Source organism: Taudactylus pleione, unplaced genomic scaffold, assembly GCF_031769625.1.
Source record: "Taudactylus pleione unplaced genomic scaffold, aTauple2 ptg000009l, whole genome shotgun sequence".
Taxonomy (NCBI): domain Eukaryota; kingdom Metazoa; phylum Chordata; class Amphibia; order Anura; family Myobatrachidae; genus Taudactylus; species Taudactylus pleione.
Window position 1 is genome coordinate 4,700,508 of NW_028284412.1, and position 27,856 is coordinate 4,728,363.

The following is a 27,856-nucleotide window of genomic DNA, read 5'->3' on the forward strand; positions in this document are numbered from 1 at the left end:
AGGTAGTCCAGGGGTTTTCTCCAGCTACCAAGGAACTAGCCTGGCTTAGGCCACGTCCTCCTTGGAGAGGTGCTTTTGAGACTGCTTTTACTGCCGGGGGCTATAAGAGGTCCCTTCCAATCCTGCTATAGCATTGGGAAGAGTCTGCTTCAGCTGTCTCTTTAGAATTGGACTAAGGTTTATAGATTCTGATGCTCTGGTCAGGGCAGTCAAATTTCCTCAGTTTCTTATGTTCCGTACAGTGCTCTTAAGTGCCTCAGCTAGTACCCAAATCTTTCCATTGACTTCTATGCAAACACCACCATCCTTCACCATAAAGCAGTAGGTTTTAACCACTTGCCTGGCATGGTCACGTGCTGGCCTATTTATGCTCCTGGCTGGCCCATACTATCTACTTCATATGAGATTAAATCCTGTCCTCTTCAATGAGGGGCTGGGTTGTGATGGCAGTGGCCTGTTTCTGTGCCCCAAAATGCCTTTGAATTGGCATTCTGGAGCTCACTGACGGAGAAGGGAACTTCTGTTCCCCACTAAGCAGTGGAAAGAACTTGGAGGGGCCGATAATCACACGAGACTGCGTTGGCTGCTGCTTCCTGCACAGAAGGGACTGATTGGTTCCTTCTAAGCTGCCTGTCACATGCTGAGCATCAATAAGTGGGAGAAGTTGTCAGCAAGGGAGCGATGATCATAGGCTGTGATTGAAAAAATTACAGTTGGGAGCTGATTGGCTGGCATCTTATCACTTTTCACTCTGTCTCCTAAAGGGGGGTATCCACTAGACGATAAAACAAGAGATATGGTAAGAACTTACCTTTGTTATCTCTGTTTCTACGAAGTCCATAGGGTCCACAGGGTTGACCTTGGGGTATAGGTTGGGAACCAAATCCGGGCACCACACAGTTAAAGCTTTTAGCTCCCAGGATGCACTTGGGTCCACTCTCCCTATAACCCCGCCCCCCAGCCAGAGGCACCTCAGTTTGTAAGTAGCCAAAGGCCGGAGGAGGAGAGAAAGAGAGAGAAAACTGGAACACTCTAGAACCATACTCACAGAAAAGGAGACGGGAAACCGGTGACCAGTAACACAGCCCATATGAAGCCAGGTGCGTCAGGGTGGGCGCCCTGTGGACCCTATGGACTTCGTAGAAACAGAGATAACAAAGATAAGTTCTTACCATATCTCTTGTTTTCTACTTCAGGGTCCATAGGGGGTCCACAGGGTTGACCTTGGGGATGTCGCAAAGCAGTTCAACCAAGGGTGGGGACGCTCCTGTGCTGAGAGGAGAATCCGTTGCCAAAAAGGAAGCATCCTGAGAGGCAAAGGAAACCAATGCCTAGAACCTTAAAAAGGTATGGACAGAAGACCACGTGGACACCTAGTAAGGCAAAACAGCCGAGGCGCCACGACGAGCCGCCCACTAGGGTTACACGGCCCGAGAAAAAAAACAAGCCTCAACGACAGAAAAGCCCACCCATGGGTAGGCCCCAGAGGAAGACATACGAGGCCATCCAGCCAACATTTCATTATAGGCCGGCCATCGTTTCCTGTTAAAACCAGAAACCGCAGACCACCAATAAGGAGTCCGATTACCATAAGGAACTTGAACGGATCACAAAGCCAAAGAGGCCGGACCACAGTCCATGAGGCCACACCAGCCGAGAGGACTGGGAACTGAATGGCCATACCATAAGTTCCAGAATAATATGGAACCTAAAAACCACTTTAAGAAGAAACACAGGGCGAGAGCAACTCACACCCTGACATGATGCCCTCCAGAAGAGGGAGTCACATGAGAACACTCCCAATTCAGACACTCTCCTGGTTGATTTAAAAAGAGAGAGAGAGAGAGAAAACGAGAGAGCGAGAGAGAGAGAGCGAGAGAGCGAGAGAGAGAAAACGAGAGAGAGAGAGAGAGAAAACGAGAGAGAGAGAGAGAAAAAACAATAGACCATGTAATGGCTATCACAACCAGCGGTTCCATTGACTGTCCCCGGAGGGAACAAAGAACCGCTACTAACTCCCCAGGAGTCCCTAGGGAGGACAAGTGGAGGCATAATCCAGAAAACACTCCAGAGGATGAACTGGATACCAGAGCGGAGCAATTCCATATCTTAACCATACCGACAGTGTAGAGATCCGCACTGTCAGGAAGGCCAGGCCAAGGGTGAAACCCAAGCCAGCTGGAAGGAATGCCAGAATATCTGGAAATCCTGGACACCGGAGGATCGTATCGACAGGTATGATACCATAAGAATTATGTATGCCACAGTCCGTGGCAGATCCCAGCAAAGTCTGGCCTATCTGCTCTAAACATCTCAATGAAGACAGAGCCAGGGAAGCCCGAGGACCACAGTAGGGGCGCAGTTAAAGACAAGCGATCCAGGGAAAAACAAGGACCCTGAGACAGGAGGAACGGAGCATCGATGAGGAGACTCCGAAAAATCTTAGTACCAGTGATGTCTGGGACGACCTGGAGCCCCCAGAAGGAAAGCCCCTCCGTCTCGAATTAAACTTCCGAAGACCTCGAGGAAGAAGGGAGACCGGAGGACACAGGTACACAAAGTGGAAGGACCACTTCACTGACAAAGAGTCACTGAAGGTAGCTTCAGTACTCCTAGAGCTGGACTGTAACACCGGTAATGTGTGATCGAGTCAGAAGGCCATGGGGATCAATCCCCTCAGGGAGGCCCCCCTCTGCTCACCAGGAGTTGAAACCTCTCTTGGAGAAGAGACTAGTCCCCGGGATGCACGCCGTGACGGCTGAGGAAGCCCGCTTCCCAATGGAGAGCTCCGGGAATAAACACCGCAGAGTTGGCCAGGAGAAGACCCTTGTACTATGTCAGAATGGGTAACATTCCTGACATTGCCACCCAACTACCAGTGTTGCCTAGATGGAAGTCACTGTTGTGACACTGTCGGACTGAACCTATTCAGGTTTACCGTGACATATGGGTTAGGCCAGAGTGAAGGTCCAAGACAGCCTAAAGTATCAACAAGTTAAGTGGCAGGGCAGAAACGACAGACGTCCAACTGCCCCGAAACGAATGCGGACCAGACACTGTCTGTAGCAAAGAACACCCTGGACGAGATGGCCATAGCCACCCGGACAGAGACCAACTCGCCTCCAGAGAAAGTATCATCGTTCGAACAGCGATCCGATGGAAAAAACTCGATCCATCTGGAGGGGAGTCAATTATGGCAAGGCCTGGAATGGAACTGAGCACATTCCACCCTACCAAAAGGTAGACACTCTGGTAGACCACGCATCACAAAGAGTAATGACATATGTCGACTGTGTAGATATCCGCACACTCCAAGTTGAAGAGTGGAGATCTTGTCTTACGCCAGAAAAATTCTCAGATTCTGAGAATCCAGCAGTGCTCCCAGATGAAGAAAACCCTGTGAGGGATGCAGGGAGGACTTTTTCTCCGTTGACTAATTATCTGTGCCGAGAAGAAGCCACGGTTATCCTGACCTGGCGGTAAAGTACCTTGGTGATCCTGCTAAAAGCAGGAGACCGTCCAGAGAAAGGAGCATTCGGATACACTGAACAGGTGAACTGTCAGAAAATCCATAAAGCTGGTAAACCCCGGTGGAGTTGAGGACAGCCCCAAAAGGCAGAGCCCGAAACTTACAAGTGTTGCTGTGGCACAGCAAACCTGAACCCATGCTGATGAGAGGGCTCTGTATGTACCCGTAGGTACGTATCCTGAATACTCGGATATACCAGAAAAACCCCAGGTTCCAAACATCGGATGATGAAGCATGGACGATTCCACCTGAGTCAAGGCACCGTTGGAATCTGATTCAGGGATTTGAGACAGAGTATAGGCAAAGGAGGACCAGTCGGTCACCGCCCCAGAAAGAAAGTAGAACAACCAGTCCCTCACTGAGATAGTGAGGTTGGCCGAAATAGCTCTGCTTACCACAAAGACTGTATAGCTTTCTGGGATTGTAAGGCCCTGATCAGGTCTGAAGAAGGGCCCGTGTAACAATGCCTGTGAGGAGGCTGCCTGAGCAATGAGAGGCCGTTGAGAATCAGTACCTCACTCTGGAAATTCCCCAGATGTAGACCTGTCCCGTCAGGCTGAGGGTATATCCTCAGGTGTAGAAACAGGGTCGTCCGGAAGTCCAGGACTGCTCGGTACTGGATATGGTGGCCCCCATGGAGGCCGACAGCCTAGGAAAAAACAGGCCTTTAGGCTGACCCTGAGGACAAAAAGACTTAACAGAGTTAGTCCGAATGTAGTGGGAGTAGCTAAAGACGGTATCTCCCCATTAGTGATACTGCCAATGATGCAACGATCTTGTCAAGGTCAGGACCAAACAAGATCTTCCCCATGGAAGGAGTGTGCACCTCTGCTTTCCCATAACGCAGCCATAGGGTACTGCGGCGGATACAGACGCCGCCGAAACCCTGAAAGTTAGAAGACCGGCATCCCATGAGGTAATCCCACATATGACCACTGCATATTTTATGTGAGCGGCAAAAGATATTTGAACCTCAGACGTGTTGGAGGGGAAAAACGTCACAAAAGCATCACCATGCGATGGCCATGGTAGGACGGGCAACAGGCCCTGAAAACGAGTACATTGATTTCAGGCAAAGTTACCACCTACGGATCCGTAAAATCCGTCCAGGCCGGGATGGGAGGCGTATTAATGCCTGTAACCCGATGATTAACATACAAATCCATCCCAGAAGGGGATTTCCATTACTTGTGAGGACCCTCAGGGAATGGGAAACAGGAGGCCTTCGTGACTCCTCGTATCTGGCGACAGCCAGACTCCCGCTATGAGATCCACCCTTGGGCAGAAAACGGGAGATGTATGATACAGGTGCAGGATCGACATTCTCTATATCCAGAATGAACCTGGCTACCAGCCCCAAAGCAGGGATAATAATACTTGAAATCGGCTCCCCCCATGTGAGAGGGAAAGAGCCGAATATACCATCCAGTTCACGGCAGAGCCACTGGTCAGTAACCACAGGGCGTATATCACGCCAATTAGTATTTCGTATAAAACGACATCCACCAGGGTGGCCGTTGTGGTAATCCCTGCAAGGGGAATGACAGACCGATGTGGTATCGGAGGTAATTCATGTACTGTGAAAAACCCCGGCGGGGAGCGACAGTCTGTTGCACAGGGGTAAATTGCAAGAAATTGCGAGATACCCAGAGTTCAAAAGGGCAGTATGGTGAAGTAACTCCAAGCGAGTGACGACAATGGGGCCCGCCCGGCGATCCTCAAAGGAGAGGATCCTGAGAAACAAACCGCCCTTTAAGGGGGTCGTGCAAGGGGCCCTGCACCAGATGGTGCCGCATACATAAACCTTTCTGAGTTAAAATCCTCCACACTAATTCCTGCAGGCTATGACTTGCAGGATAGCAATAATGGGTGCAGTATCGTGTGCAATCTCCTGGTCAGATATATGTGACTATCTTGACGGAAATATTAAGCAGCGCCATACCGGTCCTGACTGACGCTAAGATTAGCTGCAGGGACCCATTATCAGCGTATGCAACTCACAGTTCCATCTAAAATATGGCAACGTGCAGCACGCAACAGTATGTGACAAACCTCACAGATATTAACAAATATATATATGTGAGGTCTCAGAACCACCCCAGGTCCACCTGTATTAGGGCAGATAAAGAAAGGGGATAGATATACACTGACAGGTGAGAGAAAAAGCAGACAGTCAGCACTAGCATAAGTCACATACAATGCAGAAAAATATATATACACATACATAAGCATGACATATAATATACTGCACAATGTCGCTACATTCAACTGCCCAGATTCAGTGTCTGGGAAGGCTATAGCGCTGTGTACACTCACCCAAAATGGCCAGGTATGCAGGGGGACTGGGCTCACTGACATCCTAAGAGTTCTGCAGCACCACAGAGAGAAAATGGCCACTGGAGACCTCAGAAGAAGCGTGGCCCGCGGAGGAAGCAGCTCAGCGACGCCAGACTGTATTATTGAAAGGCGCGCTGAGCTGAGGGGAGGAGCTGCTAGACAGGGAAGGCTTCCTCCCCTGGCTAGCAATTAACCCCCCGGGATGCCGGCTCCTGCTGCTGCTATAATCCCTGGTGGGCTGTGGACACGCGGGGTATGCCTCCATGGAGGGGGAGCCCGCCGCCACCGCTAGCGCCTCCGGTCTGTCCCCAGAGAGCGGAGGCATAAGGCTGCATATTCACATGTGGATCACCGCAAGCGGTGACCACGCGACTTACCTGTCCCCGTCGATCCGGCAGCAGCCCAGGGATTCCTCCAGAGCCCGGCTAGTACAGACTCTGGGGTCCCGCTGCGATCCCCAGATCTGTACTGGCGTCGCAGTGCCGGCGGGGTGTAGGAGCGGCAGCTCAGACGTCCATTGGACAGTCTGATGCTGCCGCTCTGAAGAGTAGTAAAAAATAATAAAATAAAACTCTTAAGCTTAGGGGCTGCTAAGCAGCCCCCCTGCAGTAACGGTGACCCAACTCCGGCCGGGCACCAACTTAAACTGAGGTGCCTCTGGCTGGGGGGCGGGGTTATAGGGAGAGTGGACCCAAGTGCATCCTGGGAGCTAAAAGCTTTAACTGCGTGGTGCCCGGATTTGGTTCCCAACCTATACCCCAAGGTCAACCCTGTGGACCCCCTATGGACCCTGAAGTAGAAAGTTGAACGATAATGATAACATCGTTTGCAAATCGTGCAGTAATTGTTTCTAATGATGTACGATGCGCGCTCCCGCTGGTCGTTTGATCGTCTTCTCCATCGACTGAACATGCAGGTCAATTTCACTTGATCGTTTACCCCTGTCTTCCCACTATAGCTGAAAGCTCTCAATCACAGATTAAAACAACATAGTTTATTGTTAGATCGTTTGCAAATCGTTCAGAGTGGAAGATCATATTTCAAGGGAAAATCGTTAAGAGGTTGGACAGGGATAAAATCGTCTAGTGGATGCCCCCCATAACACTGCATAGTAAATAGACCCCTTAGGCAATTTCCTACTAAAGGACATAGTTGTAGTGGCTTGAGCATCTACAGTTATCTTGCTTATAGCTCAGTTGGTCTGTGTTACTATTGTGGGATGTCATGAAGCAGCAGTCCTTTAATAAAGGAGATTTTCTCTTCCTCCCTGTCCCCTTCTCAGGAAAAGACTAAACATCTGGAAGGTTATTACTTTCTCTTTCCTGTCAAGGCAGGAAGATGCTTCTGACACACTGATTCTAGTCTTATATGGATGATGCAGGGTCCCAGACTAGGGGTTCGCATTACTAACAAAACTAGTTACGGTTTGTTTTGTAACCCTGGTTTAGTAATGATATTTTCTTGCGCTGCTTCAATGTAGTTCACACGAGTCCTAAGTCTTCTCCCTCTAAGGAGAAACATCTGCTAAATGGCAGAAACCGTTAGTGTGTCCTGACAGAGGACTTGGTGAAGGCCTTTACTGGCAGGATAGGTGGTAACAGCTAAAAGCAGCAGATGGCAGAGCACATTAAGTGGATCAAAATGGCTTTACCCAACAGTTTCCATACAAAAAAAAATTTAAAGCCAGTTAATACCAAGAGTAATGAGATCGGTGAGACTTCTGTAAGGTCTAATTTCCAAGTTATGGATGTGGTGATATATATCCTGTATTGGCTGCTTCACTTTATCAGGAATGAAGGAAAAAGATGACCGTATACCCTGTCTATAGCATGATTAAACGTATCATAATCAGAGAAATGGAGGCGTTCGTTCAGTGCCAATAAGCTGCGTCACGTGTAACCAGTTACACGAAGAAGCTCAAATGTCCCCCCAAGGATCATGTAGCAGTTGAAAGACTAAATAGGTGACCATTCTTCTGGTGGATGCAAACTCTTGTATAGATGGGATGGATAAAAATATTGAAGTAGATGAAAGGTTATATACAACTGCTGGGGCAGCAATAAAATCCAGAGTTTTACACAGCTGAGGAAATAACCTGGAGAAATGTATCCAAGATAACATAGTGAGGGGTTTTTTTTTTTTTTTAAATGCTAAGCACATACAGATATGTTCTTGCTTGTCTACATGTCCTATGGACACTAGCTCGATGTGTGTGTAAGAGACTCATTATAACGTATTCAGTTGCAGCACATTGTACTGAGATACCAAAGGTGTAATTACATCACCAGATGTCGCTTTTGTTAAATGTCATAGTGCATACGATAAAATCACTACAGTAAAGCAAGCACTGCATAGATCTCCTATTCACAGAATTACATTACATTACAGCTAGCCACCAGAGCAGCAGTGTACAGGGTTCTTTTTTTTTTTGCCCTGTGTAAAAGTCGCAAACTCGACTGCTAATATGTCACATGTGCAATCTTTAATAAAATTAGACCTTCTCATGATGAAACTTGTATTCTAGTTAAATGCTGACATCCTCTAACAGCTAATGGAGCATACACACGGTCAGATTTGACCAAACATTTGAACGATTTTTGACTGCATTAAAATGAATGGAATCGTCCAAGTCTGACAACACATCAGATATCGTTATCTGACGATCGGGAACGCGCATCATTCAAATCGTTCATCTGACAGATATGTCAGATTTTCCTTCAGATATGAACTATTTTTAAAGATCAGAAGAAAAATCTGACCGTGTGTATGCACCATTACTGTACAGTATCTTATTGCTTGCAATAAAGTTGCAGACAGCGGCCTCATTCAGAGTGCAAACTTCTCATACTGCACAAGCCCCTATGCAATAACAGTGAGAACAATCAGGGCCATCAGAAAGGGATAGGTGCTGCCCCTGAATAATTGGCTCCAGTGGCTTAGTCGTATGTTGAATGCTTAACATGGCTGCCAACTATGGTTCTATTCCTGTTGAGGACAGGGGTACTGCAGAATAATTTTGATTTTATCAATTGTATACTGTGATGAAATGATTAAAAAAATGGTGTGACATCCCCCCCCTTCTTGCAAAAAAATAAATAAATCAATCATAACCTGCAGTGGACATCTGAGCCTGGTCTGGTAGAGGAAAAGCAGGGAAAAACCCACATAGGGTTCCCCCTATTTTCCTTTAATCAGCCGGGGGGCTTACACTTCAGCAGGGAGAAAGCATGGGGTCCCCCTGCCCTGATGTCAGCCAATCATCAGAAAGAGTGAAGTCTCCACTTTATAAAATGATAAATGCCTCCTTTTGTGGTTATCGTCAGACAACAACATCCTGCACTACAGCAAGTAGATTAGGAAGGCACTGGAGGTGTCTGATCATGGTACCCTTATTTTAAAGATTATCTGCCTTGGTTGTTATTGTTTGGTAATTACTAGATAGTAACTCCTACAGAAAATGTTTTAAAAGCACAGAGATGTGGTTCTAATGCCCATAAAATTGGATTTATACTGCAGAAAGAACCACAAAGTATTTTTTGGTGGAGGGCAGAAAAATAAAAAGTTACACATACGCCATGTGAGTAGATCTAAATAAACTAATGGTATTTTCTGACAAATCAAAGTCTTCTGGACTAAACATTTGTATAATGTGAGTACTGCATTGAAAAAAAAATAACCATGAGCAATATCTTATTTCAGGAGTAATGCAATCAGATGATTTTCTATGTTTTATAAGTTGAAAACAAAATTGTATATACAGTCAGGTGCATAAATATTGGGACATTGACAGAATTTTCATATTGTGGCCTCTATTCACCACCACAATGGCTTTGAAATGAAACAAACAAGATGTGCTTTAACTGCAGACTTTCAGATTTAATTTAAGGGTAATTACATCCAAATCAGGTGAACGGTGTAGGAATTACAACGGTTTCTATATGTGCCTCCCACTTTGTAAGGGGCCAAAAGTAGTGGGACTATCAACTCAACAGCTATTTCATGGACAGGTGTGGGCTATTCCCTCATCATTTCATTATCAATTAAGCAGGGAAAAGGTCTGGGGTTGATTCTAGGTGCGACATTTGGAATCAGTTGCTGTCGACTCAATACGAGATCCAAAGAGCTGTCACTATCAGTGAAGCAAGCCATCATTAGGCTGATAAATCAAAACAAACCCATCAGAGAGATGGCAAAATCATTAGGTGTGGCCAAATCAACTGTTTGGAACATTCTTAAAAAGAAAGAACGCACCGGAGAGCTCAGCAACACCAAAAGGCCCGGAAGACCACGGAAAACAACTGTGGTGGATGACAGAAGAATTATTTCCCTGGTGAAGAAAAACCCCTTCACAACAGTTGGCCAAATCAAGAACACTCTCCAGGAGGTAGATGTATATGTGTCGAAGTCAACAATCAAGAGCAGACTTCACAAGAGTGAATATAGAGGGTTCACCACAAGATGTAAACCATTGGTGAGCCTCAAAAACAGGAAGACCAGATTAGAGTTTTCCAAACAACATCTAAAAAAGCCATTACAGTTCTGGAACAACATCCTATGGACAGATGAGACAAAGATCAACTTGTACCAGAGTGATGGGAAAAGAAGAGTATAGAGAAGGAAAGGAACTGCTCATGATCCAAAGCATACCACCTCATCAGTGAAGCATGGTGGTGGTAGTGTCATGGCGTAGGCATGTATGGCTGCCAATGGAACTGGTTCCCTTGTATTTCTTGATGATGTGACTGCTGACGAGCAGCAGAATGAATTCTGAAGTGTTTCGGGCAATATTATATGCTCATATTCAGTCAAATGCTTCAGAACTCATTGGACGGCGTTTCACAGTGCAGATGGACAATGACCCGAAGCATACTGCAAAAGCAACCAAAGAGTTTTTTTTTTTAAGGCTAAAAAGTGGAATGTTATGCGATGGCCAAGTCAATCCCCTGACCTGAATCCGATTTGAGCATGCATTTCACTTGATGAAGGGAAAATGCCCCCAAGAACAAGCAGGAACTGAAGACATTTGCAGTAGAGGCCTGGCAGAGCTTCACCAGGGATGAAACCCAGCGTCTGGTAATGTCTATGGGGCATATTCAATTAGCTGCGGGGTTTACCCCGTGGCTAATTGGCGCGATGGACAGGATTCATTTAGTGGGGATTCCACGCTGTTTGATTTTACCTCGCACCTCATGTAGGTGCGAGGTAAAATCGGCGTGAGGCTGCCCTATTCGGCCTCGCGCGAGCAAGAACAACACACTGATTCCGCAGTTCTCTCGGAATCAGTGTGTTCTCGCGTGAGTCCGTTTTTTTGACGCGGGGGAAAAGCTATTCTATTGAATAGCTTAACCCCGTGCCGCGGGACTTTCACCCCACAATTACTCGCGGGAGAAGTCCCGCGGCTAATTGAATATGCCCCTATGCATTCCAGACTTGAGGCTGTAATTGCCTGCAAAGGATTTGCAACAAAGTATTAAAAAGTGAAAGTTAGATTTAGGATTGTTTAGTTTGTCCCATTACTTTTGGCCCCTTAAAAAGTGGGAGGCACATATAGAAACAGTTGTAATTCCTACACCGTTCACCTGATTTGGATGTAATTACCCTCAAATTAAATCTGAAAGTCTGCAGTTAAAGCACATCTTGTTTGTTTCATTTCAAAAGCCATTGTGGTGGTGAATAGAGGCCAAAATATGAAAATTCTGTCAATGTCCCAATATTTATGCACCTGAATGTAGATTGTACATGTACAATGACGCAGAGTCAATAAATTATTACAGAATATAACAAAAAACTAATAGGCAGTGTTCTCCCCAGGACCTTTTTGATGAATGCTCTTCCTGGCATTTTTCTAACACCGCCCGGCTCCAAGAGTGTGCTGGCCAGCAGTGGTGCTCAATGGTCAGGGCCCACCCTACACCGCAGGCATTGGGGACTAGTAGTCACCCATTCTCCTGCCCGGAGGACGCCTGGCAGTGGGAGGGGATGAGGGTGTGTGGTGCTACATCCCCCCCCCCCCCCGGCTGCCTCATGCTGCCGTTCGGGTTTGTGGAAATTCTGTGGAGAACATTGATGGGTGAATGTATCTATGAAAATATAGCCCTAGACTATAAATAATTGTCTGTACCATGATGTTAGGAAATCATTAAAGATTATGTTGCAAACATTGAGCAAAATGTAAACATTTAGTACCTTTCACATATAATAAATATTTTCTTCTAAAGATAAAGTTTGTACAGTATTTTTGTACTGCTTTTCCCTTGTATTCTATCTACATTTGTTTCTCTCTTCTCCTCGCAGTCCGATGCACTCCAGAAACTTCGCGCAGATTCAGAGGTTCTTCGCACTCGCTACGCACAATACTTCGACCTAATCCTGGTTAATAATGAAGTGGAGCAAACTGTCCAAGATCTCCTCGGGGCTTTCAATAAGGCTTGTGCCTCTTCCCAATGGGTGCCAGTTACTTGGGTATATTGACCAGCTTTTTCAAGAATCTTATACCCCATGCTATAAGCCAGTATCCACTCCAGGCAAGGGCATTAACAGCTCCGTATCCAAGATTAGAGCTGCTGCTTTGTTTTCTCTCCTCAACAGAAACCTAAACGTTCTTTTAAGATTTATATACAAACAGAAGAAATGGCCATGCCAAACTGAGCAGAGTACGAGGCTGTTCAAATAACCTCGACATAATAGGCATGTCTTTTATTACAGAGCCTTGAACATGGTCACCTTATTGAATATTGTGAGTGCATTGCCCATTAAGTGTTAAAAAAAAATTTATTTGCCCATTGTTTGATTAAGATGGGCTCATAACTGCATTCAGCAATCCACAATAAGTCTATAGTCTTGCAGTGATGGGGGTAACAATCTTTAAAATGTTGCTAAAACATCTCTTGGCTAAACAAAGTGATTGTAGCTAATATATTGGATGTTCACAGTGTGATGCAGGATATACTTCAGTGCCGCAATTCCCCGGTCAAAACCGCCGTCTATCAATCAATCGGGAAAATTCTACATGTTAAAAGTCCCAGATTGTTTTTAGGTCAGGATTGGGGAATCCCTGATGCCCCGACCTAGACGTCAGGGAATCGGGGAATTATGGCAATCTGTCACATATGTATGGGCGCCATAATTCATTGTTGTGTCTCTTAGATGTCACAACTATTGTCCATTTGATAAACTGCATTCTCATGAGTATTGGCCAAGCCACAAATGGCGGTCTGCGCTAGGTATCAGCAGGTTCACCTGAAGGAATTTCATACTTACCTCATATCACAAATACATACTTAAAATAATGGAAAAAACTTCCAGTTTGCTTCCATGGTGAAAGAATTTTTGTGAATCCTCATCAGCTTTCTTCTGCAACACTCTATAACATGCTCTTTAAAATGTGTAACTGTTTTGAAGGTGCCAACTGCGTCAACCAACATTTCCCTTAGTAGTTAATTATATTTGTACTGATGTTAAGGTCGAGAAACATTTTCATTGTTGCAGGGAAAAACATCCATTTAATCTCAAGGAAGGAGGACATCTCCCCTAGGAGATTGTATTCATCTGGATGTACACCAATAAAGTATATTGAATAAAATATTCATATTTGTAAGTTGTTTTTTTTTAAGCTGGATTTATCAAATATTGGATGCCTTAAATATGATCAAGGGGCTTGCGAGAGATGTGTAAATCTATTTACTAAGCCTTGGATGGAGAAAAGTACCATCCAATCAGCTCTTACCCGCCATGTCACAGGCTGTGTTTCAAAAATGATGAGCTGGTTGGCTGGTACTTTACTAAGCCTTGGATGGAGATAAATAGACCCCCTAGGTGTGTACTGCCTTACTCACTTGCTTTCAACTCTAGGACAATTTCATAAGCGAATTACCATTTCTCTTGCATAAAAATGGACAGGCAGGGTAAACCATAAATCGTTGTAGAACTGAGAAAACTAGAAAGGATAAGTACTCAGATAAACTCCCATGTCTGTCTAAGGCAGATTCAATTCAATGCAAGATCCCAAAGGAGCCTGTCAGATGTTACGTACATCCTAGTAATTTCAGTATTTGTATAACTAGGCCCTGAAGGACAGAACCATGTGTACAGAAAGCGAGGAGACACTACATTCTCCCAACAAAAACAACAATCCTTAAAAGGAAAGCCACAAAAGTGGAAAACAACAAACAATAACAGCAAATTAAGTGCATAAAGGGAGGGTGCCCAGATTTCCCAATGGACTGAGAGGATTTAAAGCAAATACATAACATTTTTAGCATCCACCTGGGAGGGCACAGAATACCATGAGAGAGTACCTATACCTAATGTCTCCCAGTTAGATGCTTGGGAAATAGTATGGAAGCTCACTCTTGGGATTCAGACACCAGTCAGAATCCCAGCACCAGCATCCCGACGGTAAGTAGCGGGGTTAGGGACTAGGGGGGAGGTTAGGTTTAGGGTACTTACCTGAAGGCGCTGGGATTGTAACCCCATCGAGATTCTGACTGCCGGGATCCCGTACCCAACCAGCAGTGACAGCCCATGTTATTGCATGCTGATGGATGTAGAACTACAATCTCCAGCATACTAACACTAGTAGAGATCAGTTGTAATAGATACTACCCATTCTAAAATGAGAAACATTTACATCTGTAACACCATTATTAAATACAGAGGACAGGGCCAATACTGGACGCTGTGGTGTCCCACTGATAATTGAATGTTAATTAGTAACACATGCTTCCTATACTTTAGCCAGTTAGATAGCAGTGTCTGAGTTTTCCCATAGTCCTAGTATTTACCAAGATTCAATTTGAAACATACCTTTTATAAAATCTAATTGGAGAGGGTTAGTAACACCCTTTATAAAACCATTCCAAACCTTTGTTTTTCTATATTATTCATAATATAATCTCTGATAAACTCTTCAAATATTGACACAAATGATATCTTCCTGGTTTAGTTTTTTTGGTAGCAATTTGCACCCATTTTTAAGGTAAAGTTCAACTTTGTATCCCAAAGTGTCCATTTTGCAGCTATAGTAGGCAATTCCTATCCTGTATTTAATCACACTCTAGCAGGGATGAGATAACAGCACCTGTTATGTTGCTCTCTGGGCAGATGCAGAAATAGTGCATGTCTCTGGCCTCTGACAGCCAATGCTAGTGATCATTTGGGCAGGCCAATTACTAGGTTTGCCAGTGATTCAAAACCATGGGGGAGAGTCTTCAAACCTAGAGGACAAATTGAAGTGTTGCCATAGCAACCAAATTCTAGCTGTCATGTAATAGAAAAATTACACTGTAGCTAAAATCTGATTGGTTGCTATGGTAACACCTCCACTTGCCCTCTTTAGAAGGCTTGATAAATCTAATGGGGCCCATACATCAGGCAGCTATCTGGACAATTTCCCGTTCTGCCGATGCCTGGGTCGGGGCACCAGTGAAATCCAACATGTTGGTCAATCTCGATTCACAGATTCCGAACCAAAAATTATTGAAATCAGTGAGTCAGGGATTTTCAACATGCTGTATTATGCAGAGTCCTCAACGGATCGCCGCTAATCGATGTTCGCTGGTCGGCATTGTTTTTATCATCAGCAGAATGGGGAATCGGCCTTTAGATGTGTTCTCATCCATCTAGCCTCAATAAGCCACTCAGCCTGGTGTGAGTGAGCGGCCAGGTCCCGTGCTAGTGTTGGGTGTGATGCGACTAGGACGCACCGGCAGACTGTTGATTAATTTGATATGCGACACTTGTATATGTGAGTGACTGAGCCTATAAACAGAACTTGGCATGGAAAAAAAAAAAGCTGTGGCCGCTGCATCGTTGCACTTCCTATACAAATTCAGGGACTCAGTCGCATAGAGATATACAAGTGTCACATAGCAAATTAATCAGCACAGTCTCCTGCGGCGAAATAGTCACATTGCATTGCAACTGAGACGCATTTTAGGCAAAAAATGATACACAACGCTAGCAGAGTAGCATGGAATCTTTTTGAATTAGAAACATTTTTGGGAAAAAAAAGAAGAAGACACCCGGTGCTAGCGGAGTCTCATGGGACCTGGTGTGACTGCAGCAAAGATGTGTAAGAACACATTTGTATAGCCTGCTTGCCACTAACAAGTCAGCAGATCATGTCGCATGAGTCCACGGTCACCAGCCAGATAAAATGTGACCCCCCTTGAACAGTTTTATCAGGGAAAAGAGGGCAATGCACCATGCTATGGTTAGCCAATTTAGTAAATAAGACTTCTCTCGATACATACTGCAATCACATTCAGTACAGCCACCATAATGTAAGCAGTGTGACGCACACCAACGTGGTCATAGGCACAATATTGCAGATATTCTCTAATCTTAAAGTCTTTTAAACAGGAATGACTGGTATTACTATTCAATAATAAAATGGAATAATTCAAATAGGATTAGGTAAACATCCTTCCATTCTACACCAAGTTACAAACTCTAAAACACACACAGAGATCTGTCTAGAGAGCTTTATTACAGGCATTTCCGTAGGTCTCAAGAAGAAATGTTGTATCATTGTACTCAGATGTATATTTACAAAACAATGATATAAACAAAAGCATGAGGCAGGCGACAGACTACACAACTCCTCCGTCTATTATAATAGGTATACCCTAAAAATGTAAAGAGACATGTCTGTGTGTCTGTTACTGAACCCAGAAGTGTCGTATGAGGGTATAAGGAGACATGGGCGCACATGGGGGTCAGCATTCCCAAATATCTACTTTTAGATTCTCAGAATCCATAGACAGCTTTGGTTACCATGTGTACTTCATGTCACGTCACTATTTCTCCAGGCTGAGGATCTTCATAGCAAAGACTCTATTAAGTATGTCAGTCCAGGTTCTCCAACTCCTGCATTAGTTTCTCCTTGACTTGTTCCAGCTCCTGAGCTCGCTGCTTATTCTGTTGTAGACGGTCTTCCAGCCACTGCAGGAGTGGTCCACTAACTGCTGACATCTGACCACATAAGTTCTTTGTAAAAACTGGAAATAAATACCCATGATAAATATAGACTTGAACCATGTAACCAGCACAGTAATAACCAGTTAGCAGTCAATGAGACTACATGGAGAAAATATTTTATTTTAGTTATTTTCAAATCTAATCACTGACTTACTCATTTCATTATTTATTTATTTACTAACCACCAGTTATTTATATAGCGCGCACACATTCTGCAGAGCTTTACAGAGATTATTTGGCCATTCACATCAGTCCCTGCCCCAGTGGAGCTTACACTCTATATTCCCTACTACATCTACATACACACTAGGGTTAATTTTTGTGGGAGACAATTAGCCTGACTGTATATATTTGGAGTACCCGGAGGAAACCCACGCCAGCACAGGGAGAATATACAAACTCCGCACAGGTAGGGTGGTGGGAATCGATCCACAACCTTAGTGCTGTGAGGCAGTAACCTTAACTAGTACACCGTCTGTGTTGCCCGTGATTTAGTATAAATGATATCACAGGAACTAGAGTGTTATTCAGGAAGTAGAGTTCTCCAAAACACTGATCAAAAGTGTAACTACTGGTGCACGCAGGTGACAGTGGGAGGGTGTTTTGTGGCGTGCAGGAGAGGAAATGACGCCCTATGCAGCTGCACACGTGTGGATCACAGGGATCACACAGTTCTATTCTTGAGGCATTCCAGGACTCAACACATTAACACACATCAAATAAATGTCCATGCACAAATGACAACCGATCATTTTTTTTTAAACTAAAGGCATTATAGATTGATGCAGTATTTTATACTTTAGTTGCCACTTAGAAGCTTGTATCGAGCAATAATAAAAAAAAAATATCACATCACTTACTGGAACCATTGTGAATCTTGGTGACAGAATCCAGATGTCCAAGACTAAGAAGAGGAAAAAGTATTTATAATATTGTACATAAATGTTGGACTTTTCACAAGATTCATACAATGTATGTGCTCACTAATAGTCACCGCATACACCATGTACTGTAATTGCCTAGCCTTCCACAGTGCTACTTCTCATCACTGGCAATCCATAGACCTTTTACTTTGAGTCATTCATATCCTGGCCATTGACAAGTCTGATGTTTGCTTAGCTCACAAATGGTGTATAACAATATAGTTGGTTCCTAGCTTTTGGGGTAAATTGTCCAGGCCTCAGTGGGAACGGCATTAAAGTATCTACGTAAAAGTGGCTATATTGAGCAAATCCTTACCATTATCTTAGATGAGTTCTTTAAAGTGGTTGTACACACTTCTTTTCATAGCGGGTCACATGATTACGTGCAAACCTCCTCCATTCACATATGCCAGCTGGAACCCAGGCTACACTAGCAAGGAGTGAGGAGCAAAGTAGAAAGACTGGACATGCAGCATTAAAAAGTGAACTAGGCTGTTTTGTGGACATTCTACACAATGCTTCTCTAGGCAGAACATCCTTAGTTACTGTTTTTTCACAATGGAGATTTATATGCAGACGCAGCGGATTGGACAGCTGCTGCAACTTGCCCAATAATTTCCCATCCATTATGTATCTTTCACATGCAAACTTCTCCTCAAAGCCAAATGTGCACCAGCAGATTTATGTAGCTCTGAGCCATTAACAAAAGCCAGTGTCCTAACATTCAGAATAGAGAGAGCCTGTCTGCCATGGCATAAAATAGTCCCAACAAGACTCCATGTTCTCTTATATTGTACTATAGGTGTTCTATTTCCCTCCATAGTCCATCTCCCTAGTGTTTAAAACATTTAATTGTATTTTCTTCACATAAAAATATCCCTTAAATTACCTGTGTATTCTGCGGTAAGCGTCCTGCTCTTCTTGGCAAAGGATTCTGGGTAGCTCCACAGCGGACTCCAGACAAACTTTCCTTATGGTGTCATGCGGGACCACATGAAGTGGTATTTCTATTCTTTCATACCTGTTGAACATGGTCAGTAATATATGTGAAATAAGGATAGAGTAGGAGATCTACATTGATTGAACAGGGTTAGGCACATTCATAAATGTACATGATTGCCATTTTATTTATATTTGTTATGCAGCAAAGTGAAACAAATTGCTCCCCCAATTGGTGGTTTGAGTGAAAAATTAAAAAAAGTAACATGTGTTTGCTATGAGCATTCTCACTAGCGATTGTAAAATACCATAGGTGGGTCATTCCGTGTCAAATCAACACGCTGATTTACCTCACCAGCTCAGATTTTGTTAAAATTTGGTAAATGAAGAGTATATATGTAGTCTAAGAAAAATACAAATTACTATTTAAATATATCATGCTGTTTCCAAAATATGGCTGTGTAAAGTTTTCAAAAATCTGTAAGAAATGCACAACCACCATATTTTCAAATCACCATAGCAGCTGTCCTAATTAAGCGAGGGAGGTGGGAGTTGTGTCATTTTGCTGTGTTTTTTATGCCCTTTCCTATGATATGCAACACAATAGGCTTTGTGAGGAAAAACTTTATCCAAATTCAAACTGAAATTTTTTATCACGATTATCTCAAAAAGTGCGTCAACAACGGTTTGTCAAAATTTTAAAGTGGGGGGATAATGGGTTCATAGTTAAATATGCTGATTGTGCATTTTTTACAGATTTTTTAAAACTTTACACATTTTGAAAACGGCATAAGATATTTAAATAAAATTTAGAATTTTTCTTAGACTACATATATACTCTCCATATACCAAATTTGAACAAAATCTGAGCTGGTGAGGAAAAATTTTAACAAAAAGTATGTTGATTTGACATGGAATGGCCCAGGTAATAATTTGTTTACCACACTGTTAAAGCATATGGGTAAAACAATTTATATTCTGTAAAAACTTGGAAGCAATCAGAGCTCTACTGCAATGCTAATAAGAGAAATAGTTGTTATCATGAGGATACTAGAAACAAAGGCTTTTCTAGCATAAAAAAAAGACAGCAAGACCGTTCGGATTTCATGTACTGTTACTGACCACATGCAAAGAAAACCATACATCGTTTTACATCTTTTTCCAGAAACTGCAGTGTGCATACACCCGAAAAGATGGTCAGACACTGAAGGCATCTCGCTATGTATGCAAACATCATCTAACCCCCTTGTGTCCTCTACAATGGGTCTCTATGATCAGATCACGTAACCCAAACACCAGACAAGCAGTATATTCAGATTTGGCCATATATGAATATTACAGAACGCTGCAAACATTCATAATGTTAGCAGATAAGTGAATCAGGAGAAAGTTTAGGTAGGTACTTAATTTTTTATTGTGGCCTTATGGACAAACTAAGAGGTTATTCCAAATTGCAAGATCACATTTCATCAACTCAATTAATCTGGGGAAATCAGCAGAATACATTTTGTCATAGGATTTTAAGCCTTCAATAGAATGCAAAGCTGCTTTTTATGGAGAGCAGTTCAGCAGGGTGGTGATGTTCAGTTTGAGTATCTCAGATTAGTCTGCATTATTTTACAATAATGCTATAAATCTGAATTTCTTTCAGCAAATCAGGGAGCATAATGGCCCTCATTCAGAGTCTATCGCAAGAAGCGATCGCTCACTCTGAATGAGGGCGGGCACTTCTTGTTTTGAAGTGCTGCCTCCAGGTCGCAAGCTAAGCTGTGGGTTACCACCCACAGCTTAGCTTGCGATCAGGGTGATGGTCGCGATGGTCATCACCATCGCGACCATCGGGGCTTACGACCAGACCCTAAGGGTGTGGGCACTCGTAAGCCCCAGAGAACTTCCTGCTCTGTTTTAGCAGGAAGTTCCCCACTGACATCATCAATGATGTCAGTGGCGCCGCCCCCAAACGGCAAGCTTGCCGACTGGAACACCTCCGTTTGGCCAGGCACGCCCCCGGCCCGCCCAGCAAACGGGGCGAGCTGTCACTCAACATCGACAGCTCGCCCCGTCTGCTACGAGACCCCTAGCGACGGAGCGCCCGTTGCTAGCCGGGTCTCCCACATGCGCATGACTGAGCCGGTTCCGTTGTGCGCATGCTCTGTGGGGACCATCGACCCGGTTGCGAGCGCATCGGCGTTTGCGACCGGGTCTGAATGAGACCCAATATGTGGTTTAGCAATGGTTAGGAGATCAGCAAACAAAGCAATTTTATATTCTTCCTAGCCAATTGTAACTCTTGTTATATCAGCATATTATAGATAGATGCATGCAGCAAGAGGCTTGGTTATTAATATATAAATCGGGAAGGAAAGGAGGCATTCCTGGCTAGTTACCAATACTAATTGGAAAGGAAGCGGAAGAAACACCAATGGCAAAACAAAAACCCCTACAAACAGCACCCTTGGTCCCCATCTCCACATGGGTCTTCTGCTAGAAAGGCCATGGTCGAAGGCTCTATCAGCATTTAATGCCATCATCCGCCATGGGAGATTTCCAAGACTGTAAAAGCATGGATGAGATCAATTATTCTCCTAGCAATATACAACACCTGTTTATTAGGAATGAAACAAATTTGTTTGGGATGGACGAGGGAGCCTATGTTCATGAGAAAGATTGGACTACAGATACGAGTATACATGGGGTCACAACCTGGTTTGGTGATAACCACAATCTCAATCTTGGTGGTGTCTGGGTCTTCTGATAAGTTTTACTCACTTATCGGTGAGTGCTGCTCTTTTCCGTGAAGCACTTTGTCTTAGGAAACAACGATGCCAATCCAACGCGATGGCCGTTCCAATTTCCCTTCATCCCAGAACTATATTGAGTGTGCAATCCTTTAAGCAACGGAACCATTTAATGGGTCATTTGATCATATACTATTTATTGTTATAGTTGACCTTGCCTGAGGAAGGATCCTTGGAGATCCGAAACGTGTTGCAGGAAGTGACCGCATGTGAACCAGAGGGAGTTCTTTGGGACCCCGCCTACTTTGGACTCTTTAAGCCCTCTGCAGTGGTGCCGAGCCCGGGACCATCCCAGTGCAGCGTCAAACTTTGGTGAGAGGCTGTCAATTGGAACCTTACTTCTTTGTTTGATATTATTTGCACATAATTTGGATGCTTTTTAAGTCTTGTTAATGTTTGTTGTTTTATTGTGGAATAAATGGAATTGCTATTTTCTTGAAAGTGTTGGGTGATCTATTATTCCCATTCTTATCTACATTAGGCATCTTTTATTAACAATAAGCGCCACCCAAGAACACTCATTTTTGTTTTATCATGCACACACTAGAAACACCATCTTTAAGATCACTGGCTGGGAGTGGCAAGAGGTGACGTCTTCAGGGGCCAAATCGGAAAGACATAACGCCTGGTTGTCCATACACAATACATGATGTGTACTACATAGTTAACGATATCTTCTGATTGACCATGCAGCACAGCCAACCAGAAGAGGTCATATACGACGCATTGGAGAAAGAAAGCACCCATGTATTTATCATGCAATATCTGTTATGAAGGGTTGAATGGTTTTAAAGGGGACCAAGAGAGCAGGAGTAATTAGCAGGCCCTCCTAAGTGTAAGTGGCATTCTACAAAAAAAGAGTAAGAACTCACCATCTACACACAAAAATAAAAAAAGTTAAAAAAAAGGCTTCCGCTGCCCCTCACCTCAGCCCCAAACACCCCCCCCCCCCCCCCCGGGATGCTGAGCAGAAATGACCGAAAAGTGACCCCATTCAGCACTCAACTGGACTTTTTGTGGGTGCAACAATGTCCAGTCATTTTGACAGGCTGCTAACTAGTTTTTAATCATAATCAGTTATTTTCTCCCATTTAAGTTTTTGTAAGGGCTCTTACTGTATATCCTTTACACTCTAAACTATATTAATGGAGAAGTTCTCTGTTGAATCTCTGCTTTTTCAGTATACAAATCTATTTCTTGGGGAATTAAATTGCTCATTCGGCCTCTAGTACCACCTCTACATTGATGACCACAAAATCGGACTCGTCTCCTTTGACCTTACCCCTTCTTTTATATCTTATGTAACCAACTGGACACCACGTCTCTCAAACCTGCCTAACTGCCAATAACAGCGCAATTTCCTCACTCTCCCAAGCCTGCTTCCTTTTTGTCTCCAGCCTCTCTCCCAGTCTGGTCGCCTACCTCAGAAATATTGTCACAATATACCCTTATCTTACCATTGAAGCTACCAAAACTCTTATCCACTTTCTCATCACTTCCTACCTTGGCTTCTGTAACTTTCTCCTATCGGGCACTCTCCATCCATCTATGCCTGATTCATTCATTCTTAAACACCACAGCAAGACTGACCTTCCCCTCTCCACCGCTTTGCAAATCCCACCACTGGCTTCCTTTTTTCTTCAGAATACATTAAAATATATTCACCCTTTCCTGCAAAGCCCTTAAAACCACCACCCGTTCATTCATCGGAAATCTCATCTCAACATGCTCTACCTCTTGCCATCTTAGATCTACCTCTGTGCACATCACCGCTGCTAGCCACCTCTCGCTCATGCATACAAAGACTTTCCTGTGCTGCTTCCCATTTATGCAAATCCTCACAATGACACTCCTGCAGCCATTGCCCATTATCTTCAGATGCCCTCTGAAATTCCAGGGCTTTATTAGAACTTAGGACTCGATCCAATTAGGTGCGAGTAGCGAGTTTGTTTCTTTAAATTCGCACACTTCGCCGTGAAGCGCGCTCCTGAGAATTGTACAATCCAATAAAAAATGTCTATTTGCTCTACTGGCAGCGGAGGGGTGCGAATTGACTGCCAAATGAGATTTGCGAGAAATGCATGAAAATGTGGTGTGACCATCCTGGGCCCCCCAAAATGGATAATTTCGTTAGCAGGACCGTATAGAAAAATATTAGTATTTTACTTGGCGCTCAGTCCACCGCAAAATGTCAACAATATTTGAGCTGCTGCCTCTTATGGTGGATGTTTGCTATTATTACATCCAATTCAGGAGAAACCACACAAAATAATAACAATAGGAGGCGCTGCTCAAATATATAGATAATTTATTAATAGTTCTCAACATTAATAAGACCCATATATATTCATCAACTGGTGTCTTTCCTATTAATTTACCAAATGGTCATATAATAGACATGCATGCACACAATTAACATGAAATAAATTTTATTATTATTTAAAACCAATACATTTAATATATATCGCTAAGCCACATTAGCCACAATTCCTTGATATTAATAATTAGAATCCAATATATATTGGCCACTCAATTTTTAATTGGTCATAACCTTCTGCAATCAATACCTCTGAAGACAGTGTATCACCTAGTACACTACTCAATTAGTAGTTGCTTATAATCCTTTGCTGCCAATAATGGCCTCTCCAATTAGTAGTCTCAGTCACATGCAATATAGTTAGTAGGATCCAATGTTAGTACCTAAGCATGCTTATTACTTATCATTTTTCATTATTACCACATATGGCTTACCTCACGTTTTTTTCTGTGATCCTCCTTAGTAATTATCCACTGTCCAGATTTATAGAGTGTATCGAGCCAATATTTGATCAGCCTCCTCTCAGCCTGCTGCCAGAGTCTCCACAGTACAGACTGGGGAATTGATTTTAAATAATGCACACCTGTTTTGGAGAGTAATCTCTCACTTTACTCAGTAGCCCACAGAATGACTACAATAGCCTGTTGTATTGTTTCCACTGCACAGTCTAATGGAATGAACTCCACTTCTTGGGAGCAGATTTCTCACTCCTCCTCAGCGTGGATCGCAGGCTGGCTGTGTATGATCTCCACTTGTGTGGCCACAGACCTCTCACTCCTCTGCAGCACAGATTGCAGGTTAGCTGTATATGATCTCAGCACTCTGCCCTGTTCAGTTACAGGCTGGCTGCTTATGGTCTCCACTTTGTGGTTACAGACCCCTCACTCCTCCGCAGCACAGATTGCAGGCTAGCTGTATATGATCTCAGCACTCTGCCCTGTTCAGTTACAGGCTGGCTGCGTATGGTCTCCACTTGTGTGGCCACAGACCTCTCACTCCTCCGCAGCACAGATTGCAGGCTAGCTGTATATGATCTCAGCACTCTGCCCTGTTCAGTTACAGGCTGGCTGCGTATGGTCTCCACTTTGTGGTTACAGACCTCTCACTCTTCAGCAGCATATATTGAGTACTGGCCGTAAGTGGTCTCAGCGCTCTGTCCTAGTCGTAACGCGTTTCCCCGCCTCCTAATCAGCGGCTTCCTCAGACGAAAAGACGTAATGATCCATACTCTCACATGAGCTTGTTTTTATATGTCGCTCCCATCCTGGCTCCATTGCCTACACCTGTCATCACAGCTGGTACATATTTACCATTCCTCCAGCTCTCATTCACCGGATGCAGACCATATATGGCTCTCCTAAACTTTTAGCCGGAAGTCTTGCGTTCCAGCGGCCATATTTGTTTTTAACACATATTTATTAGATTCTATTTGCATGTGCGTTCCAGCAGCCATTAAACTTTTAATACAATTTCCTATACTTATACTGCATCAATAACCAATGCTAAAAATACTATATCTATAAATTAATATATTAAATCAAGAGACAGACCAATATTTTAATAATTAGATACCATAATAAATATAAATAAATACATAGATAAAAATTAATAAATAAATACATCTTAAAATCCATCTTTTACCTCACCTCTCATATATGACCCCATTTATCTGGGTATACTATAGAAATATATAATAAATGTACACAAACAAGTGTATACACACACACACATATATATATATATATATATATATATATATATAAAAAAACTATAAGAATTGTATACTGTTTGATTAGTTGGTAGATATAATTATTCAATAATCTATTGATCTATATTCACAGGAAAAAATTAATAGACAGAAATACCACATAGATATAGCACTCTGAATATTCATAGAGAGAGATACATAAATATCAATAAATGTAAGGGATTATAAGGGATAATAATTCATAAATTTCATATATTATTTAGTTCGATGGTGTCATTAAGGCCTCCTGGATCTAAAGTCTTAAGTTGATATATCCAAAAAGCCTCCCGCCTACAAAGAAGGTTAAACCTATCACCCCCCCCCCCCCTTAGCTGTTTTATTAACCTGTTCAATTGCTACTATGTTTATTCTATCCATACAGCCTGACAATCTGAAATATGTTTATATAACGGATTGGTTCTAGAATTCATCAATAAATGAATATTTAGGTTTAGGAATAATAATTAGGTTTATGGAACATAAAAGACATATTGATGAATTATTGAATAATTATATCTACCAACTAATCAAACAGTATACAATTCTTATAAATATATATATATATATTTATGTATGTATACAATTGTTTGTGTACATTATATATTTCTATAGTATACCCAGATAAATGAATCATATATGAGAGGTGAGGTAAAAGATGGATTTTAAGATGTATTTATGTTTATTTATTAATTTTTATCTATGTATTTATTTTTATTTATTATGGTATCTAATTATTAAAATATTGGTCTGTCTCTTGATTTAATATATTAATTTATAGATAGTTTTTTTAGCATTGGTTATTGATGCAGTATAAGTATAGGAAATTGTATTAAAAGCTTAATGGCTGCTGGAACGAACATGCAAATAGAATCTAATAAATATGTGTTAAAAACAAATATGGCCGCTGGAACGCAAGACTTCCGGCTAAAAGTTTAGGAGAGCCATATATGGTCTGCATCCGGTGAATGAGAGCTGGAGGAATGGTAAATATGTACCAGCTGTGATGACAGGTGTAGGCAATGGAGCCAGGATGGGAGCGACATATAAAAACAAGCTCATGTGAGAGTATGGATCATTGCGTCTTTTCGTCTGAGGAAGCCGCTGATTAGGAGGCGGGGAAACGCGTTACGACTAGGACAGAGCGCTGAGACCACTTTCGGCCAGTCCTCAATATATGCTGCGGAAGAGTGAGAGGTCTGTAACCACAAAGTGGAGGCCATACGCAGCCAGCCTGTAACTGAACAGGGCAGAGTGCTGAGATCATATACAGCTAGCCTGCAATCTGTGCTGCGGAGGAGTGAGAGGTCTGTGGCCACACAAGTGGAGATCATACACAGCCAGCCTGCGATCCACGCTGAGGAGGAGTGAGAAATCTGCTCCCAAGAAGTGGAGTTCATTCCATTAGACTGTGCAGTGGAAACAATACAACAGGCTATTATAGTCATTCTGTGGGCTACTGAGTAAAGTGAGAGATTACTCTCCAAAACAGGTGTGCATTATTTAAAATCAATTCCCCAGTCTGTACTGTGGAGACTCTGGCAGCAGGCTGAGAGGAGGCTGATCAAATATTGGCTCGATACACTCTATAAATCTGGACAGTGGATAATTACTAAGGAGGATCACAGAAAAAAACGTGAGATAAGCCATATGTGGTAATTATGAAAAATGATAAGTAATAAGCATGCTTAGGTACTAACATTGGATCCTACAAACTATATTGCATGTGACTGAGACTACTAATTAATACTAATTGGAGAGGCCATTATTGGCAGCAAAGGATTATAAGCAACTACTAATTGAGTAGTGTACTAGGTGATACACTGTCTTCAGAGGTATTGATTGCAGAAGGTTATGACCAATTAAAAATTGAGTGGCCAATATATATTGGATTCTAATTATTAATATCAAGCTATTGTGGCTTAGCGATATATATTAAATGTATTGGTTTTAAATAATATTAAAATTTATTTCATGTTAATTGTGTGCATGCATGTCTATTATATGACCATTTGGTAAATTAATAGGAAAGACACCAGTTGATGAATATATATGGGTCTTATTAATGTTGAGAACTATTAATAAATTATCTATATATTTGAGCAGCGCCTCCTATTGTTATTTTTTTGGACCGTATAGAAGACTGTTTGTGGCCAGTAGGAAGGTACTATAGGTTTTGAAATTGTGTCAAATGGCTGATTTGTGCTTTTTCTTTTTAAATGCAAGAAAATGATAAAAAACAAACTTTTTTAGTTTAATCTCAAACGAATGAAACGAAAAAATGCAAAA

The 27,856-nt window shown here is 42.8% G+C and overlaps 2 protein-coding genes across 3 annotated transcripts in view; one reads left to right on the forward strand and one right to left on the reverse strand.

Moving 5' to 3' along the window:
* MPP1 (MAGUK p55 scaffold protein 1) overlaps nt 1-13,452 on the forward strand; it is a 44,419-nt gene extending 30,967 nt beyond the window's left edge. The window contains exon 12 of the mRNA XM_088466987.1: nt 12,161-13,452. Coding sequence (XP_088323113.1) covers nt 12,161-12,337 — 177 coding nt within the window. The 3' untranslated portion in view covers nt 12,338-13,452. The remainder of the gene's footprint in view (nt 1-12,160) is intronic.
* A 2,883-nt stretch (nt 13,453-16,335) lies between these two features.
* The window catches only part of BRCC3 (BRCA1/BRCA2-containing complex subunit 3), a 28,659-nt gene continuing 17,138 nt past the window's right edge, over nt 16,336-27,856 (reverse strand). The window contains exons 6-8 of one of the 2 annotated variants that reach the window (XM_088466996.1): nt 18,659-18,790; nt 17,707-17,750; nt 16,336-16,866 (exon numbers count right to left, since the gene is read on the reverse strand). In XM_088466996.1, coding sequence (XP_088323122.1) covers nt 16,715-16,866; nt 17,707-17,750; nt 18,659-18,790 — 328 coding nt within the window. In that variant the 3' untranslated portion in view covers nt 16,336-16,714. Of the gene's footprint in view, nt 16,867-17,706; nt 17,751-17,807; nt 18,200-18,658; nt 18,791-27,856 lie in introns of those variants that run through there. The other variant, XM_088467006.1, reaches the window with a different exon arrangement.